General features: G+C 41.2%; 1 protein-coding gene across 1 annotated transcript in view; it reads left to right on the top strand.

The window, feature by feature from the left end:
* The window catches only part of LOC139394507 (dynein axonemal heavy chain 6-like), a 153,574-nt gene that overhangs the window by 112,470 nt on the left and 20,634 nt on the right, over positions 1 to 20,470 (top strand). Inside the window, exons 66-68 of the mRNA XM_071142580.1 lie at positions 3,182 to 3,317; positions 7,113 to 7,300; positions 8,067 to 8,257. Coding sequence (XP_070998681.1) covers positions 3,182 to 3,317; positions 7,113 to 7,300; positions 8,067 to 8,257 — 515 coding nt within the window. The remainder of the gene's footprint in view (positions 1 to 3,181; positions 3,318 to 7,112; positions 7,301 to 8,066; positions 8,258 to 20,470) is intronic.

The raw sequence follows: 20,470 nt of genomic DNA, 5'->3' as shown, positions 1-20,470 counted from the left end.
CAGAGACACAGATCTAGGATCAGCTAACCCTCCCCAATTCTAATCATAAGTTGTGCCATACAGTACACTAGCCTGAGAACAGTGTGTTGGGACACAGACTTCATCATCTTTCTCTAGAGCAGGGTTTTTTGAAGAGTTCTGACAAGAGTGGATTGCTGAATGTATTATTCAATGACTCTATATCTAATGGGCGGTTTAGTCTGTCTCTATATGTCGTTATTTAACCAGGGGAAAGATGGCCGCTGTGTCTGAAACTGGGACCCTAAACCATTGGGGGGCCATTCTCATTAAAATGATGTCCTGATCCTCCGTCCTCCCCTGCTTATCTTCTATTCACCCCCCACCTCATCTTCTCTCCATCCATCACCTCGGTTCTCCACGTAATACCCAATGTCCCCTTGTCCTCCGCTCCTCTTCTGTCTCCTCTCCACACACCCCCCTCTATCTATCATTATCTTATGTCTCCTCTCCACACCCCCCCTCTATCTATCATTCTCTTATGTCTCCTCTCCACACCCCCTCTCTATCTATCATTCTCTTATGTCTCCTCTCCACACCCCCTCTCTATCTATCATTATCTTATGTCTCCTCTCCACACCCCCTCTCTATCTATCATTCTCTTATGTCTCCTCTCCACACACCCTCTCTATCTATCATTCTCTTATGTCTCCTCTCCACACCCCCTCTCTATCTATCATTCTCTTATGTCTCCTCTCCACACACCCCCCTCTATCTATCATTATCTTATGTCTCCTCTCCACACACCCCCTCTATCTATCATTCTCTTTTGTCTCCTCTCCACACACCCCCTCTCTATCTATCATTATCTTATGTCTCCTCTCCACACCCCCTCTCTATCTATCATTCTCTTATGTCTCCTCTCCACACACCCCCCTCTATCTATCATTCTCTTATGTCTCCTCTCCACACACCCCCTCTATCTATCATTCTCTTATGTCTCCTCTCCACACACCCCCTCTCTATCTATCATTATCTTATGTCTCCTCTCCACACCCCCTCTCTATCTATCATTCTCTTATGTCTCCTCTCCACACACCCCCCTCTATCTATCATTCTCTTATGTCTCCTCTCCACACACCCCCTCTATCTATCATTCTCTTATGTCTCCTCTCCACACCCCCTCTCTATATATCATTCTCTTATGTCTCCTCTCCACACCCCCTCTCTATCTATCATTCTCTTATGTCTCCTCTCCACACACCCCCACTATCTATCATTCTCTTATGTCTCCTCTCCACGCCCCCTCTCTATCTATCATTCTCTTATGTCTCCTCTCCACACACCCCCCTCTATCTATCATTCTCTTATGTCTCCTCTCCACACCCCCTCTCTATCTATCATTCTCTTATGTCTCCTCTCCACACACCCCCTCTATCTATCATTCTCTTATGTCTCCTCTCCACACACCCCCTCTCTATCTATCATTATCTTATGTCTCCTCTCCACACCCCCTCTCTATCTATCATTCTCTTATGTCTCCTCTCCACACACCCCCTCTCTATCTATCATTATCTTATGTCTCCTCTCCACACCCCCTCTCTATCTATCATTCTCTTATGTCTCCTCTCCACACACCCCCTCTATCTATCATTCTCTTATGTCTCCTCTCCACACACCCCCTCTATCTATCATTCTCTTATGTCTCCTCTCCACACCCCCTCTCTATATATCATTCTCTTATGTCTCCTCTCCACACCCCCTCTCTATCTATCATTCTCTTATGTCTCCTCTCCACACACCCCCTCTATCTATCATTCTCTTATGTCTCCTCTCCACACACCCCCTCTCTATCTATCATTCTCTTATGTCTCCTCTCCACACCCCCTCTCTATCTATCATTTTCTTATGTCTCCTCTCCACACACCCCCTCTATCTATCATTCTCTTATGTCTCCTCTCCACACCCCCTCTCTATATATCATTATCTTATGTCTCCTCTCCACACCCCCTCTCTATCTATCATTATCTTATGTCTCCTCTCCACACACCCCCTCTATCTATCATTCTCTTATGTCTCCTCTCCACACACCCCCTCTCTATCTATCATTCTCTTATGTCTCCTCTCCACACCCCCCTCTATCTATCATTCTCTTATGTCTCCTCTCCACACCCCCTCTCTATCTATCATTCTCTTATGTCTCCTCTCCACACACCCCCCTCTATCTATCATTCTCTTATGTCTCCTCTCCACACACCCCCTCTATCTCTCATTCTCTTATGTCTCCTCTCCACACCCCCTCTCTATCTGTCATTCTCTTATGTCTCCTCTCCACACCCCCTCTCTATCTATCATTCTCTTATGTCTCCTCTCCACACCCCCTCTCTATCTATCATTCTCTTATGTCTCCTCTCCACACCCCCTCTCTATCTATCATTCTCTTATGTCTCCTCTCCACACACCCTCCTCTATCTATCATTCTCTTATGTCTCCTCTCCACACCCCCTCTCTATCTATCCATTCGCTTCTCTGTCCACTGCACTTCTCTTTTCTTTTGTCCCCTCTACCTTTCTCCTCTCCTCTCCCTTCCTCCATCCCTCTCCCCTGGCTCTCCCTCTCTCCCTCCCCCTGGCTGTCTCTCCCTCCCTCCCTCCCCCCTGACTGTCTCTCCCTCCCTCCCCCCTGGCTGTCTCTCCCTCCCTCCCCCCTGGCTGTCTCTCCCTCCCAACCCCTGGCTGTCTCTTCCTCCCTCCCCCCTGGCTGTCTCTCCCCCTGGCTGTCTCTCTCTCCCTCCCTCCCCCCTGGCTCTCTCCCTCCCTCCCTCCCCCTGGCTGTCTCTCTCCCTCCCCCCCTGGCTCTCTCTCTCCCTCCCTACCCCCTGGCTGTCTCTCTCTCCCTCCCTCCCCCCTGGCTGTCTCTCTCTCCCTCCCTCCCCCCTGGCTCTCTCCCTCCCTCCCTCCCCCTGGCTGTCTCTCTCCCTCCCCCCCTGGCTCTCTCTCTCCCTCCCTACCCCCTGGCTGTCTCTCTCTCCCTCCCTCCCCCCTGGCTGTCTCTCTCTCCCTCCCTCTCCCCTGGCTCTCTCTCTCTCCCTCCCTCCCCCTGGCTCTCTCTCCCACCCTCCCCCTGGCTGTCTCTCTCTCCCTCCCTCCCCCTGGCTGCCCCCCCCCCCCTGCCTCTCTCTCCCTCCCTCCCCCTGGCTCTCTCTCCCTCTCTCCCCCATCAGGATCATCCAGAGAGGCCTGAGGTGCCATGGCTGTCAGAGTTTACCTGGCAGACATGCTGTGAGCTGGAGGACACGCTGCCCTGCTTCAACGGCATCAAGAGAGAGATCACCGCCACACCCATCTCTATAAAACTAGGTAGAGTAACACAGCTTAAATAACCTAGACACCCATCTCTATAAAACTAGGTAGAGTAACACAACTAAAATAACCTAGACACCCATCTCTATAAAACTAGGTAGAGTAGTAACACACAGCTAAAATAACCTAGACACCCATCTCTATAAAACTAGGTAGAGTAACACAACTAAAATAACCTAGACACCCATCTCTATAAAACTAGGTAGAGTAGTAACACACAGCTTAAATAACCTAGACACCCATCTCTATAAAACTAGGTAGAGTAGTAACACAGCTAAAATAACCTAGACACCCATCTCTATAAAACTAGGTAGAGTAGTAACACAGCTTAAATAACATAGACACCCATCTCTATAAAACTAGGTAGAGTAGTAACACAGCTAAAATAACCTAGACACCCATCTCTATAAAACTAGGTAGAGTAGTAACACACAGCTTAAATAACCTAGACACCCATCTCTATAAAACTAGGTAGAGTAGTAACACACAGCTTAAATAACCTAGACACCCATCTCTATAAAACTAGGTAGAGTAACACACAGCTTAAATAACCTAGACACCCATCTCTATAAAACTAGGTAGAGTAACACACAGCTAAAATAACCTAGACACCCATCTCTATAAAACTAGGTAGAGTAGTAACACACAGCTTAAATAACCTAGACACCCATCTCTATAAAACTAGGTAGAGTAGTAACACACAGCTTAAATAACCTAGACACCCATCTCTATAAAACTAGGTAGAGTAGTAACACACAGCTTAAATAACCTAGACACCCATCTCTATAAAACTAGGTAGAGTAACACACAGCTAAAATAACCTAGACACCCATCTCTATAAAACTAGGTAGAGTAGTAACACAGCTTAAATAACCTAGACACCCATCTCCATAAAACTAGGTAGAGTAACACACAGCTAAAATAACCTAGACACCCATCTCTATAAAACTAGGTAGAGTAGTAACACAAAGCTAAAATAACCTAGACACCCATCTCTATAAAACTAGGTAGAGTAGTAACACAGCTTAAATAACCTAGACACCCATCTCCATAAAACTAGGTAGAGTAACACACAGCTAAAATAACCTAGACACCCATCTCTATAAAACTAGGTAGAGTAGTAACACACAGCTTAAATAACCTAGACACCCATCTCTATAAAACTAGGTAGAGTAGTAACACACAGCTTAAATAACCTAGACACCCATCTCTATAAAACTAGGTAGAGTAGTAACACACAGCTTAAATAACCTAGACACCCATCTCTATAAAACTAGGTAGAGTAACACAACTAAAATAACCTAGAGATTACCACTAGGTAGAATAGTAACACACAGCTTAAATAACCTAGACACCCATCTCTATAAAACTAGGTAGAGTAGTAACACACAGCTAAAATAACCTAGACACCCATCTCTATAAAACTAGGTAGAGTAGTAACACACAGCTTAAATAACCTAGACACCCATCTCCATAAAACTAGGTAGAGTAGTAACACACAGCTAAAATAACCTAGACACCCATCTCTATAAAACTAGGTAGAGTAGTAACACACAGCTTAAATAACCTAGACACCCATCTCTATAAAACTAGGTAGAGTAGTAACACACAGCTAAAATAACCTAGAGATTACCACTAGGTAGAATAGTAACACAGCTAAAATAACCTAGAGATTACCACTAGGTAGAGTAGTAACACAGCTAAAATAACCTAGAGATTACCACTAGGTAGAGTAGTAACACAGCTAAAATAACCTAGAGATTACCACTAGGTAGAGTAGTAACACACAGCTAAAATAACCTAGAGATTACCACTAGGTAGAGTAACATACAGCTAAAATAACCTAGAGATTACCACTAGGTAGAGTAGTAACACAGCTAAAAATAACCTAGAGATTACCACTAGGTAGAGTTGTAACACAGCTAAAATAACATAGAGATTACCACTAGGTAGAGTAGTAACACACAGCTAAAATAACCTAGAGATTACCACTAGGTAGAGTAACATACAGCTAAAATAACCTAGAGATTACCACTAGGTAGAGTAGTAACACAGCTAAAAATAACCTAGAGATTACCACTAGGTAGAGTAGTAACACAGCTAAAATAACCTAGAGATTACCACTAGGTAGAGTAGTAACACAGCTAAAATAACCTAGAGATTACCACTAGGTAGAGTAGTAACACAGCTAAAATAACCTAGAGATTACCACTAGGTAGAGTAGTAACACAGATAAAATAACCTAAGAGATTACCACTAGGTAGAGTAGTAACACACAGCTAAAATAACCTAGATATTACCACTAGGTAGAGTGGTAACACAGCTAAAATAACCTAGAGATTACCACTAGGTAGAGTGGTAACACAGCTAAAATAACCTAGAGATTACCACTAGGTAGAGTGGTAACACAGCTAAAATAACCTAGAGATTACCACTAGGTAGAGTAGTAACACAGCTAAAATAACCTAGAGATTACCAGTAGGTAGAGTAGTAACACAGCTAAAATAACCTATAGATTACCACTAGGTAGAGTAGTAACACACAGCTAAGATAACCTAGAGATTACCACTAGGTAGAGTAGTAACACAGCTAAAATAACCTAGAGATTACCACTAGGTAGAGTAGTAACACACAGCTAAAATAACCTAGAGATTACCACTAGGTAGAGTAACATACAGCTAAAATAACCTATAGATTACCACTAGGTAGAGTAGTAACACAGCTAAAATAACCTAGAGATTACCACTAGGTAGAGTGGTAACACACAGCTAAAATAACCTAGAGATTACCACTAGGTAGAGTAGTAACACAGCTAAAATAACCTAGAGATTACCACTAGGTAGAGTAGTAACACAGCTAAAATAACCTAGAGATTACCACTAGGTAGAGTAGTAACACACAGCTAAAATAACCTAGAGATTACCACTAGGTAGAGTGGTAACACACAGCTAAAATAACCTAGAGATTACCACTAGGTAGAGTAGTAACACACAGCTAAAATAACCTAGAGATTACCACTAGGTAGAGTAGTAACACAGCTAAAATAACCTAGAGATTACCACTAGGTAGAGTAACATACAGCTAAAATAACCTATAGATTACCACTAGGTAGAGTGGTAACACACAGCTAAAATAACCTAGAGATTGCCACTAGGTAGAGTAGTAACACAGCTAAAATAACCTAGAGATTACCACTAGGTAGAGTAACATACAGCTAAAATAACCTAGAGATTGCCACTAGGTAGAGTGGTAACACACAGCTTAAATAACCTAGAGATTACCACTAGGTAGAGTAGTAACACATCTAAAATAACCTAGAGATTACCACTAGGTAGAGTAGTAACACAGCTAAAATAACCTAGAGATTACCACTAGGTAGAGTAGTAACACACAGCTAAAATAACCTAGAGATTACCACTAGGTAGAGTAGTAACACATCTAAAATAACCTAGAGATTACCACTAGGTAGAGTAGTAACCAGCTAAAATAACCTAGAGATTACCACTAGGTAGAGTGGTAACACAGCTAAAATAACCTAGAGATTACCACTAGGTAGAGTTGTAACACAGCTAAAATAACCTAGAGATTACCACTAGGTAGAGTGGTAACACAGCTAAAATAACCTAGAGATTATCACTAGGTAGAGTTGTAACACAGCTAAAATAACCTAGACATTACCACTACCTTGTAATCTGCTAATGATGTCAATGTCAATGCTAATGATGTCAATGGGAACACACACTCTTCTGCCTAGCTACAGAAGTAGATGAATATTGGAGTGTGTGTTCCCAGGTCGTCTGGAAGTGTGTTTCAACCCAGAGAACTGGCAGGGCTACGTGTCTGACTCCCAGCTGCCTCCCTACTCAGAGGAGATGTCTGAAGAAGAGAAGGAAAAGGCAAACGGGGTCAGGGGTCACTGGGATCAGAGACTGGGGGCCTTCCAGAAACTGGTGCTCATCAAGAGCTTCATGGAGGAGAAGGTAGTGGGGGTTGTTGGTGTGCGTGTGTGTGTGTGCGTGTGTGTGTGTGTGTGTGTGTGTGCGTGTGTGTGTGCGTGTGTGCGTGCACGTGTGTGTGTGTGTATCAGTCTGCTTGTGATGGTGAAAGGGCTGGCAGTTTTCTTGGCATCTCTCTCATTGTATGTTGTATATCAATGGTCATATTTGATAGAAGTTGCCCTTCAGGTCACACAGCGATATTTGCAGTTATGTTCATCCATCCGTTTTATTTAGGGTGTGTTCTTAAATTCAATCTGGAGTGCCAGAGTGTGGTCTGAGCGTTGTCCGATTGTACGTTGGTAAATCCAGAGCGTTTGGCTCACGGAGCGTTCAGAGCGCATACTGGACGCTCTGGCGCGAGGACTAGGTTTGAGCCGAGCGTTCTGACCTCACAACTATCGTCAACCACCCAAGCTAACTGGCTAACGTTGGCTAGCTGGCTAGCTACTTCCAGACACATAATGAGAGAACACCTCACTCTGACCGTTTTCCTTGAGCTAGCAGAGCTGGTTAGGCTGTTTTCATGTTATCCTGAGTGTTGGTGACTGTAACTGTGCTGCTGGCAACATTTTAATGATGTTTTTTTGCCAACGTTTGCTGACGGCGGCCATATTCAGCTGGTGTTGAACGTTTGTAAATGCAGTTATTCTGCTCTCTGAAACTCTCAGAGGAGAATACTCTGGAATCAGAGTAGATAGCCAGAGGGAGTTGACTTACTCTCCCGGCCACTCTCCCTCCCTCCCTCTAGGTGGTGTTTGCGGTGACAGAGTTTGTGATCGTGAGCCTGGGGAAACAGTTTGTAGAGAACCCTCCTGTTGACCTGGCCACTCTCTACAGTGACATGTCTCCCTCCACCCCCCTGGTCTTCATCCTCAGTACCGGATCAGACCCCATGGGAGCCTTCCAACGCTTCGCCAAGGAGAGGGGATACCTGGACAGGTGAGGGGGTGGGACAGCGGGAGGATGGAGGAGAAGGGGGAGGGAGGGAGGGGTAGTTGGGTACCACTGTCCCCCTCTCAGACTGTTCCCCTCTCTATGTCCGTCCCCTGCATCTCAGTATTAGCAACTTGTCCTTCTTTCTCATCATGTGTCCAGGTTTAGCTGGTGTTGTCCGGGTTAAGGGAGGGTTTGGCTGGTGTAGGCCGTCATTGTAAATAAGAATTTGTTCTTAACTGACTTGACTAGTTAAATAAAGGTTCAATGAAAAAGAAATCAATACAAATCTCTCTCTAGGTCAGGGTCCTCTCTGCCTCTCAATATTAACTCTCTGTCTCTCAGTATTAACCCTCTGTCTCTCAGTATTAACTCTCTGTCTCTCAGTATTAACTCTCTGTCTCTCAGTATTAACTCTCTGTCTCTCAGTATTAACTCTCTGTCTCTCAGTATTAACCCTCTGTCTCTCAGTATTAATCCTCTGCCTCTCAATATTAACTCTCTGTCTCTCAGTATTAACTCTGTCTCTCAGTATTAACCCTCTGTCTCTCAATATTAACTCTCTGTCTCTCAGTATTAACTCTGTCTCTCAGTATTAACCCTCTGTCTCTCAATATTAACTCTCTGTCTCTCAATATTAACTCTCTGTCTCTCAGTATTAACCCTCTGTCTCTCAATATTAACTCTCTGCCTCTCAATATTAACTCTCTGTCTCTCAGTATTAACTCTGTCTCTCAGTATTAACCCTCTGTCTCTCAATATTAACTCTCTGTCTCTCAATATTAACTCTCTGTCTCTCAGTATTAACCCTCTGTCTCTCAATATTAACTCTCTGCCTCTCAATATTAACTCTCTGTCTCTCAGTATTAACTCTGTCTCTCAGTATTAACCCTCTGTCTCTCAATATTAACTCTCTGTCTCTCAGTATTAACTCTGTCTCTCAGTATTAACCCTCTGTCTCTCAGTATTAACTCTCTGTCTCTCAGTATTAACTCTGTCTCTCAGTATTAACTCTCTGTCTCTCAGTATTAACTCTCTGTCTCTCAGTATTAACTCTCTGTCTCTCAGTATTAACTCTCTGTCTCTCAGTATTAACTCTCTGTCTCTCAGTATTAACTCTCTGTCGCTCAGTATTAACTCTCTGTCTCTCAGTATTAACTCTCTGTCTCTCAGTATTAACTCTCTGTCTCTCAGTATTAACTCTCTGTCGCTCAGTATTAACTCTCTGTCTCTCAGTATTAACTCTCTGTCTCTCAGTATTAACCCTCTGTCTCTCAGTATTAACTCTCTGTCTCTCAGTATTAACTCTCTGTCTCTCAGTATTAACTCTCTGTCTCTCAGTATTAACTCTCTGTCTCTCAGTATTAACTCTCTGTCTCTCAGTATTAACTCTCTGTATTAACTCTCTCTCAGTATTAACTCTCTGTCTCTCAGTATTAACTCTGTCTCTCAGTATTAACTCTCTGTCTCTCAGTATTAACTCTCTGTCTCTCAGTATTAACTCTGTCTCTCAGTATTAACTCTGTCTCTCAGTATTAACTCTCTGTCTCTCAGTATTAACTCTGTCTCTCAGTATTAACTCTCTGTCTCTCAGTATTAACTCTCTGTCTCTCAGTATTAACTCTCTGTCTCTCAGTATTAACTCTGTCTCTCAGTCTCTCTGTCTCTCAGTATTAACTCTCTGTCTCTCAGTATTAACTCTGTCTCTCAGTATTAACCCTCTGTCTCTCAGTATTAACTCTCTGTCTCTCAGTATTAACTCTCTGTCTCTCAGTATTAACCCTCTGTCTCTCAATATTAACTCTCTGGCTCTCAATATTAACTCTCTGTCTCTCAGTATTAACTCTGTCTCTCAGTATTAACCCTCTGTCTCTCAATATTAACTCTCTGTCTCTCAATATTAACTCTCTGTCTCTCAGTATTAACCCTCTGTCTCTCAATATTAACTCTCTGCCTCTCAATATTAACTCTCTGTCTCTCAGTATTAACTCTGTCTCTCAGTATTAACCCTCTGTCTCTCAATATTAACTCTCTGTCTCTCAGTATTAACTCTGTCTCTCAGTATTAACCCTCTGTCTCTCAGTATTAACTCTCTGTCTCTCAGTATTAACTCTGTCTCTCAGTATTAACTCTCTGTCTCTCAGTATTAACTCTCTGTCTCTCAGTATTAACTCTCTGTCTCTCAGTATTAACTCTCTGTCTCTCAGTATTAACTCTCTGTCTCTCAGTATTAACTCTCTGTCTCTCAGTATTAACTCTCTGTCTCTCAGTATTAACTCTCTGTCTCTCAGTATTAACTCTCTGTCTCTCAGTATTAACTCTCTGTCGCTCAGTATTAACTCTCTGTCTCTCAGTATTAACTCTCTGTCTCTCAGTATTAACCCTCTGTCTCTCAGTATTAACTCTCTGTCTCTCAGTATTAACTCTCTGTCTCTCAGTATTAACTCTCTGTCTCTCAGTATTAACTCTCTGTCTCTCAGTATTAACTCTCTGTCTCTCAGTATTAACTCTGTCTCTCAGTATTAACCCTCTGTCTCTCAGTATTAAATCTCTGTCTCTCAGTATTAACTCTCTGTCTCTCAGTATTAACCCTCTGTCTCTCAGTATTAACTCTCTGTCTCTCAGTATTAACTCTGTCTCTCAGTATTAACCCTCTGTCTCTCAGTATTAACTCTCTGTCTCTCAGTATTATCTCTGTCTCTCAGTATTAACTCTCTGTCTCTCAGTATTAACTCTCTGTCTCTCAGTATTAACTCTCTGTCTCTCAGTATTAACTCTGTCTCTCAGTATTAACTCTCTGTCTCTCAGTATTAACTCTCTGTCTCTCAGTATTAACTCTGTCTCTCAGTATTAACTCTGTCTCTCAGTATTAACTCTCTGTCTCTCAGTATTAACTCTGTCTCTCAGTATTAACTCTCTGTCTCTCAGTATTAACTCTGTCTCTCAGTATTAACTCTCTGTCTCTCAGTATTAACTCTGTCTCTCAGTATTAACCCTCTGTCTCTCAGTATTAACTCTCTGTCTCTCAGTATTATCTCTGTCTCTCAGTATTAACTCTCTGTCTCTCAGTATTAACTCTCTGTCTCTCAGTATTAACTCTGTCTCTCAGTATTAACTCTCTGTCTCTCAGTATTAACTCTCTGTCTCTCAGTATTAACTCTCTGTCTCTCAGTATTAACTCTGTCTCTCAGTATTAACTCTCTGTCTCTCAATATTAACTCACTGTCTCTCAGTATTAACTCTGTCTCTCAGTATTAACTCTGTCTCTCAGTATTAACTCTCTGTCTCTCAGTATTAACTCTCTGTATCTCAGTATTAACTCTGTCTCTCAGTATTAACTCTGTCTCTCAGTATTAACTCTGTCTCTCAGTATTAACTCTCTGTCTCTCAGTATTAACTCTCTGTCTCTCAGTATTAACTCTCTGTCTCTCAGTATTAAATCTCTGTCTCTCAGTATTAACTCTCTGTCTCTCAGTATTAACTCTGTCTCTCAGTATTAACTCTCTGTCTCTCAGTATTAACTCTCTGTCTCTCAGTATTAACTCTGTCTCTCAGTATTAACTCTCTGTCTCTCAGTATTAACTCTCTGTCTCTCATTATTAACTCTCTGTCTCTCAGTATTAACTCTGTCTCTCAGTATGAACTCTCTGTCTCTCAATATTAACTCTCTGTCTCTCAGTATTAACTCTGTCTCTCAGTATTAACTCTCTGTCTCTCAGTATTAACTCTCTGTCTCTCAGTATTAACTCTGTCTCTCAGTATTAACTCTGTCTCTCAGTATTAACTCTGTCTCTCAGTATTAACTCTCTGTCTCTCAGTATTAACTCTCTGTCTCTCAGTATTAACTCTCTGTCTCTCAGTATTAACTCTCTGTCTCTCAGTATTAACTCTGTCTCTCAGTATTAACTCTGTCTCTCAGTATTAACTCTCTGTCTCTCAGTATTAACCCTCTGTCTCTCAGTATTATCTCTGTCTCTCAGTATTAACGCTGTCTCTCAGTATTAACTATCTGTCTCGCAGTATTAACTCTCTGTCTCTCAGTATTAACTCTCTGTCTCTCAGTATTAACTCTCTGTCTCTCAGTATTAACCCTCTGTCTCTCAATATTAACTCTCTGCCTCTCAATATTAACTCTCTGTCTCTCAGTATTAACTCTGTCTCTCAGTATTAACCCTCTGTCTCTCAATATTAACTCTCTGTCTCTCAGTATTAACTCTGTCTCTCAGTATTAACCCTCTGTCTCTCAGTATTAACTCTCTGTCTCTCAGTATTAACTCTGTCTCTCAGTATTAACTCTGTCTCTCAGTATTAACTCTCTGTCTCTCAGTATTAACTCTCTGTCTCTCAGTATTAACTCTCTGTCTCTCAGTATTAACTCTCTGTCTCTCAGTATTAACTCTCTGTCTCTCAGTATTAACTCTCTGTCGCTCAGTATTAACTCTCTGTCTCTCAGTATTAACTCTCTGTCTCTCAGTATTAACCCTCTGTCTCTCAGTATTAACTCTCTGTCTCTCAGTATTAACTCTCTGTCTCTCAGTATTAACTCTCTGTCTCTCAGTATTAACTCTCTGTCTCTCAGTATTAACTCTCTGTCTCTCAGTATTAACTCTCTGTCTCTCAGTATTAACTCTGTCTCTCAGTATTAACCCTCTGTCTCTCAGTATTAACTCTCTGTCTCTCAGTATTAACTCTCTGTCTCTCAGTATTAACCCTCTGTCTCTCAGTATTAACTCTCTGTCTCTCAGTATTAACTCTGTCTCTCAGTATTAACCCTCTGTCTCTCAGTATTAACTCTCTGTCTCTCAGTATTATCTCTGTCTCTCAGTATTAACTCTCTGTCTCTCAGTATTAACTCTCTGTCTCTCAGTATTAACTCTCTGTCTCTCAGTATTAACTCTGTCTCTCAGTATTAACTCTCTGTCTCTCAGTATTAACTCTCTGTCTCTCAGTATTAACTCTGTCTCTCAGTATTAACTCTGTCTCTCAGTATTAACTCTCTGTCTCTCAGTATTAACTCTGTCTCTCAGTATTAACTCTCTGTCTCTCAGTATTAACTCTGTCTCTCAGTATTAACTCTCTGTCTCTCAGTATTAACTCTGTCTCTCAGTATTAACCCTCTGTCTCTCAGTATTAACTCTCTGTCTCTCAGTATCATCTCTGTCTCTCAGTATTAACTCTGTCTCTCAGTATTAACTCTCTGTCTCTCAGTATTAACTCTCTGTCTCTCAGTATTAACTCTGTCTCTCAGTATTAACCCTCTGTCTCTCAATATTAACTCTCTGTCTCTCAATATTAACTCTCTGTCTCTCAGTATTAACCCTCTGTCTCTCAGTATTAACCCTCTGTCTCTCAGTATTAACTCTCTGTCTCTCAGTATTAACTCTCTGTCTCTCAGTATTAACTCTCTGTCTCTCAGTATTAACTCTCTGTCTCTCAGTATTAACTCTCTGTCTCTCAGTATTAACTCTGTCTCTCAGTATTAACCCTCTGTCTCTCAGTATTAAATCTCTGTCTCTCAGTATTAACTCTCTGTCTCTCAGTATTAACCCTCTGTCTCTCAGTATTAACTCTCTGTCTCTCAGTATTAACTCTGTCTCTCAGTATTAACCCTCTGTCTCTCAGTATTAACTCTCTGTCTCTCAGTATTATCTCTGTCTCTCAGTATTAACTCTCTGTCTCTCAGTATTAACTCTCTGTCTCTCAGTATTAACTCTCTGTCTCTCAGTATTAACTCTGTCTCTCAGTATTAACTCTCTGTCTCTCAGTATTAACTCTCTGTCTCTCAGTATTAACTCTGTCTCTCAGTATTAACTCTGTCTCTCAGTATTAACTCTCTGTCTCTCAGTATTAACTCTGTCTCTCAGTATTAACTCTCTGTCTCTCAGTATTAACTCTGTCTCTCAGTATTAACTCTCTGTCTCTCAGTATTAACTCTGTCTCTCAGTATTAACTCTGTCTCTCAGTATTAACTCTCTGTCTCTCAGTATTATCTCTGTCTCTCAGTATTAACTCTCTGTCTCTCAGTATTAACTCTCTGTCTCTCAGTATTAACTCTGTCTCTCAGTATTAACTCTCTGTCTCTCAGTATTAACTCTCTGTCTCTCAGTATTAACTCTCTGTCTCTCAGTATTAACTCTGTCTCTCAGTATTAACTCTCTGTCTCTCAATATTAACTCACTGTCTCTCAGTATTAACTCTGTCTCTCAGTATTAACTCTGTCTCTCAGTATTAACTCTCTGTCTCTCAGTATTAACTCTCTGTATCTCAGTATTAACTCTGTCTCTCAGTATTAACTCTGTCTCTCAGTATTAACTCTGTCTCTCAGTATTAACTCTCTGTCTCTCAGTATTAACTCTCTGTCTCTCAGTATTAACTCTCTGTCTCTCAGTATTAAATCTCTGTCTCTCAGTATTAAGTCTCTGTCTCTCAGTATTAACTCTGTCTCTCAGTATTAACTCTCTGTCTCTCAGTATTAACTCTCTGTCTCTCAGTATTAACTCTGTCTCTCAGTATTAACTCTCTGTCTCTCAGTATTAACTCTCTGTCTCTCATTATTAACTCTCTGTCTCTCAGTATTAACTCTGTCTCTCAGTATGAACTCTCTGTCTCTCAATATTAACTCTCTGTCTCTCAGTATTAACTCTGTCTCTCAGTATTAACTCTGTCTCTCAGTATTAACTCTCTGTCTCTCAGTATTAACTCTCTGTCTCTCAGTATTAACTCTGTCTCTCAGTATTAACTCTGTCTCTCAGTATTAACTCTGTCTCTCAGTATTAACTCTCTGTCTCTCAGTATTAACTCTCTGTCTCTCAGTATTAACTCTCTGTCTCTCAGTATTAACTCTCTGTCTCTCAGTATTAACTCTGTCTCTCAGTATTAACTCTGTCTCTCAGTATTAACTCTCTGTCTCTCAGTATTAACCCTCTGTCTCTCAGTATTATCTCTGTCTCTCAGTATTAACGCTGTCTCTCAGTATTAACTATCTGTCTCGCAGTATTAACTCTCTGTCTCTCAGTATTAACTCTCTGTCTCTCAGTATTAACTCTCTGTCTCTCAGTATTAACCCTCTGTCTCTCAATATTAACTCTCTGCCTCTCAATATTAACTCTCTGTCTCTCAGTATTAACTCTGTCTCTCAGTATTAACCCTCTGTCTCTCAATATTAACTCTCTGTCTCTCAGTATTAACTCTGTCTCTCAGTATTAACCCTCTGTCTCTCAGTATTAACTCTCTGTCACTCAGTATTAACTCTGTCTCTCAGTATTAACTCTCTGTCTCTCAGTATTAACTCTCTGTCTCTCAGTATTAACTCTCTGTCTCTCAGTATTAACTCTCTGTCTCTCAGTATTAACTCTCTGTCTCTCAGTATTAACTCTCTGTCTCTCAGTATTAACTCTCTGTCGCTCAGTATTAACTCTCTGTCTCTCAGTATTAACTCTCTGTCTCTCAGTATTAACCCTCTGTCTCTCAGTATTAACTCTCTGTCTCTCAGTATTAACTCTCTGTCTCTCAGTATTAACTCTCTGTCTCTCAGTATTAACTCTCTGTCTCTCAGTATTAACTCTCTGTCTCTCAGTATTAACTCTCTGTCTCTCAGTATTAACTCTGTCTCTCAGTATTAACCCTCTGTCTCTCAGTATTAACTCTCTGTCTCTCAGTATTAACTCTCTGTCTCTCAGTATTAACCCTCTGTCTCTCAGTATTAACTCTCTGTCTCTCAGTATTAACTCTGTCTCTCAGTATTAACCCTCTGTCTCTCAGTATTAACTCTCTGTCTCTCAGTATTATCTCTGTCTCTCAGTATTAACTCTCTGTCTCTCAGTATTAACTCTCTGTCTCTCAGTATTAACTCTCTGTCTCTCAGTATTAACTCTGTCTCTCAGTATTAACTCTCTGTCTCTCAGTATTAACTCTCTGTCTCTCAGTATTAACTCTGTCTCTCAGTATTAACTCTGTCTCTCAGTATTAACTCTCTGTCTCTCAGTATTAACTCTGTCTCTCAGTATTAACTCTCTGTCTCTCAGTATTAACTCTGTCTCTCAGTATTAACTCTCTGTCTCTCAGTATTAACTCTGTCTCTCAGTATTAACCCTCTGTCTCTCAGTATTAACTCTCTGTCTCTCAGTATCATCTCTGTCTCTCAGTATTAACTCTGTCTCTCAGTATTAACTCTCTGTCTCTCAGTATTAACTCTCTGTCTCTCAGTATTAACTCTGTCTCTCAGTATTAACTCTCTGTCTCTCAGTATTAACTCTCTGTCTCTCATTATTAACTCTCTGTCTCTCAGTATTAACTCTGTCTCTCAGTATGAACTCTCTGTCTCTCAATATTAACTCTCTGTCTCTCAGTATTAACTCTGTCTCTCAGTATTAACTCTGTCTCTCAGTATTAACTCTCTGTCTCTCAGTATTAACTCTCTGTCTCTCAGTATTAACTCTGTCTCTCAGTATTAACTCTGTCTCTCAGTATTAACTCTGTCTCTCAGTATTAACTCTCTGTCTCTCAGTATTAACTCTCTGTCTCTCAGTATTAACTCTCTGTCTCTCAGTATTAACTCTCTGTCTCTCAGTATTAACTCTGTCTCTCAGTATTAACTCTGTCTCTCAGTATTAACTCTCTGTCTCTCAGTATTAACCCTCTGTCTCTCAGTATTATCTCTGTCTCTCAGTATTAACGCTGTCTCTCAGTATTAACTATCTGTCTCGCAGTATTAACTCTCTGTCTCTCAGTATTAACTCTCTGTCTCTCAGTATTAACTCTCTGTCTCTCAGTATTAACCCTCTGTCTCTCAATATTAACTCTCTGCCTCTCAATATTAACTCTCTGTCTCTCAGTATTAACTCTGTCTCTCAGTATTAACCCTCTGTCTCTCAATATTAACTCTCTGTCTCTCAGTATTAACTCTGTCTCTCAGTATTAACCCTCTGTCTCTCAGTATTAACTCTCTGTCTCTCAGTATTAACTCTGTCTCTCAGTATTAACTCTCTGTCTCTCAGTATTAACTCTCTGTCTCTCAGTATTAACTCTCTGTCTCTCAGTATTAACTCTCTGTCTCTCAGTATTAACTCTCTGTCTCTCAGTATTAACTCTCTGTCTCTCAGTATTAACTCTCTGTCGCTCAGTATTAACTCTCTGTCTCTCAGTATTAACTCTCTGTCTCTCAGTATTAACCCTCTGTCTCTCAGTATTAACTCTCTGTCTCTCAGTATTAACTCTCTGTCTCTCAGTATTAACTCTCTGTCTCTCAGTATTAACTCTCTGTCTCTCAGTATTAACTCTCTGTCTCTCAGTATTAACTCTGTCTCTCAGTATTAACCCTCTGTCTCTCAGTATTAACTCTCTGTCTCTCAGTATTAACTCTCTGTCTCTCAGTATTAACCCTCTGTCTCTCAGTATTAACTCTCTGTCTCTCAGTATTAACTCTGTCTCTCAGTATTAACCCTCTGTCTCTCAGTATTAACTCTCTGTCTCTCAGTATTATCTCTGTCTCTCAGTATTAACTCTCTGTCTCTCAGTATTAACTCTCTGTCTCTCAGTATTAACTCTCTGTCTCTCAGTATTAACTCTGTCTCTCAGTATTAACTCTCTGTCTCTCAGTATTAACTCTCTGTCTCTCAGTATTAACTCTGTCTCTCAGTATTAACTCTGTCTCTCAGTATTAACTCTCTGTCTCTCAGTATTAACTCTGTCTCTCAGTATTAACTCTCTGTCTCTCAGTATTAACTCTGTCTCTCAGTATTAACTCTCTGTCTCTCAGTATTAACTCTGTCTCTCAGTATTAACCCTCTGTCTCTCAGTATTAACTCTCTGTCTCTCAGTATCATCTCTGTCTCTCAGTATTAACTCTCTGTCTCTCAGTATTAACTCTCTGTCTCTCAGTATTAACTCTGTCTCTCAGTATTAACTCTCTGTCTCTCAGTATTAACTCTCTGTCTCTCAATATTAACTCACTGTCTCTCAGTATTAACTCTGTCTCTCAGTATTAACTCTGTCTCTCAGTATTAACTCTCTGTCTCTCAGTATTAACTCTCTGTATCTCAGTATTAACTCTGTCTCTCAGTATTAACTCTGTCTCTCAGTATTAACTCTGTCTCTCAGTATTAACTCTCTGTCTCTCAGTATTAACTCTCTGTCTCTCAGTATTAACTCTCTGTCTCTCAGTATTAACTCTCTGTCTCTCAGTATTAACTCTCTGTTTCTCAGTATTAACTCTGTCTCTCAGTATTAACTCTCTGTCTCTCAGTATTAACTCTCTGTCTCTCAGTATTAACTCTGTCTCTCAGTATTAACTCTCTGTCTCTCAGTATTAACTCTCTGTCTCTCATTATTAACTCTCTGTCTCTCAGTATTAACTCTGTCTCTCAGTATGAACTCTCTGTCTCTCAATATTAACTCTCTGTCTCTCAGTATTAACTCTGTCTCTCAGTATTAATCATCTGTCTCTCAGTATTAACTCTGTCTCTCAGTATTAACCCTCTGTCTCTCAGTATTAATCATCTGTCTCTCAGTGTTAACTCCATCTCTCAGTGTTAACTCTGTATCTCAGTATTAATCCTCTGTCTCTCAGTATTAACTCTGTCTCTCAGTATTAACTCTCTGTCTCTCAGTATTAACCCTCTGTCTCTCAGTATTAACTCTGTCTCTCAGTATTAATCATCTGTCTCTCAGTATTAACTCTGTCTCTCAGTATTAACCCTCTGTCTCTCAGTATTAATCATCTCTCTCTCAGTGTTAACTCCATCTCTCAGTGTTAACTCTGTATCTCAGTATTAATCCTCTGTCTCTCAGTATTAACTCTGTCTCTCAGTATTAACCCTCTGTCTCTCAGTATTAACTCTGTCTCTCAGTATTAATCCTCTGCCTCTCAGTATTAACTCTCTGTCTCTCAGTATTAACCCTCTGTCTCTCAGTATTAACTCTGTCTCTCAGTATTAACTCTGTCTCTCAGTAGTAATCATCTGTCTCTCAGTGTTAACTCCATCTCTCAGTGTTAACTCTGTATCTCAGTATTAATCCTCTGTCTCTCAGTATTAACTCTGTCTCTCAGTATTAACTCTCTGTCTCTCAGTATTAACCCTCTGTCTCTCAGTATTATCTCTGTCTCTCAGTATTAACTCTGTCTCTCAGTATTAACTCTGTCTCTCAGTATTAATCATCTGTCTCTCAGTATTAACTCTGTCTCTCAGTATTAACCCTCTGTCTCTCAGTATTAACTCTGTCTCTCAGTATTAATCCTCTGCCTCTCAGTATTAACTCTCTGTCTCTCAGTATTAACCCTCTGTCTCTCAGTATTAACTCTGTCTCTCAGTATTAACTCTGTCTCTCAGTATTAATCATCTGTCTCTCAGTATTAACTCTGTCTCTCAGTATTAACCCTCTGTCTCTCAGTATTAATCATCTGTCTCTCAGTGTTAACTCCATCTCTCAGTGTTAACTCTGTATCTCAGTATTAATCCTCTGTCTCTCAGTATTAATCCTCTGTCTCTCAGTGTTAACCCCCTGTCTCTCTCTCCAGGGTGAGGTCTATCTCTCTAGGTCAGGGTCTCTCAGTATTAACCCCATGTCTCTCTCTCCAGGGTGAGGTCTATCTCTCTAGGTCAGGGTCTCTCAGTGTTAATCCTCTGTCTCTCTCTCCAGGGTGAGGTCTATCTCTCTAGGTCAGGGTCTCTCAGTATTAACCCCATGTCTCTCTCTCCAGGGTGAGGTCTATCTCTCTAGGTTAGGGTCTCTCAGTGTTAACCTTCTGTCTCTCTCTCCAGGGTAAGGTCTATCTCTCTAGGTCAGTGTCTCTCAGTATTAACCCCATGTCTCTCTCTCCAGGGTGAGGTCTATCTCTCTAGGTCAGGGTCTCTCAGGATTAACTCTCTGTCTCTCAGTGTTAACCCTCTGTCTCTCTCTCCAGGGTGAGGTCTATCTCTCTAGGTCAGGGACTCTCAGTGTTAACCCCATGTCTCTCTCTCCAGTGTGAGGTCTATCTCTCTAGGTCAGGGTCTCTCCGTGTTAACCTTCTGTCTCTCTCTCCAGGGTGAGGTCTATCTCTCTAGGTCAGGGTCTCTCAGTATTAACCCCATGTCTCTCTCTCCAGGGTGAGGTCTATCTCTCTAGGTCAGGGTCTCTCAGTATTAACTCTCTGTCTCTCAGTTTTAACCCCATGTCTCTCTCTCCAGGGTGAGGTCTATCTCTCTAGGTCAGGGTCTCTCAGTTTTAACTCTCTGTCTC

Source organism: Oncorhynchus clarkii, unplaced genomic scaffold (assembly GCF_045791955.1).
Source record: "Oncorhynchus clarkii lewisi isolate Uvic-CL-2024 unplaced genomic scaffold, UVic_Ocla_1.0 unplaced_contig_5647_pilon_pilon, whole genome shotgun sequence".
NCBI classification, from domain to species: domain Eukaryota; kingdom Metazoa; phylum Chordata; class Actinopteri; order Salmoniformes; family Salmonidae; genus Oncorhynchus; species Oncorhynchus clarkii.
Note: the sequence above shows the minus strand (reverse complement) of the source record. Positions and strands in the feature narration are given on the sequence as shown.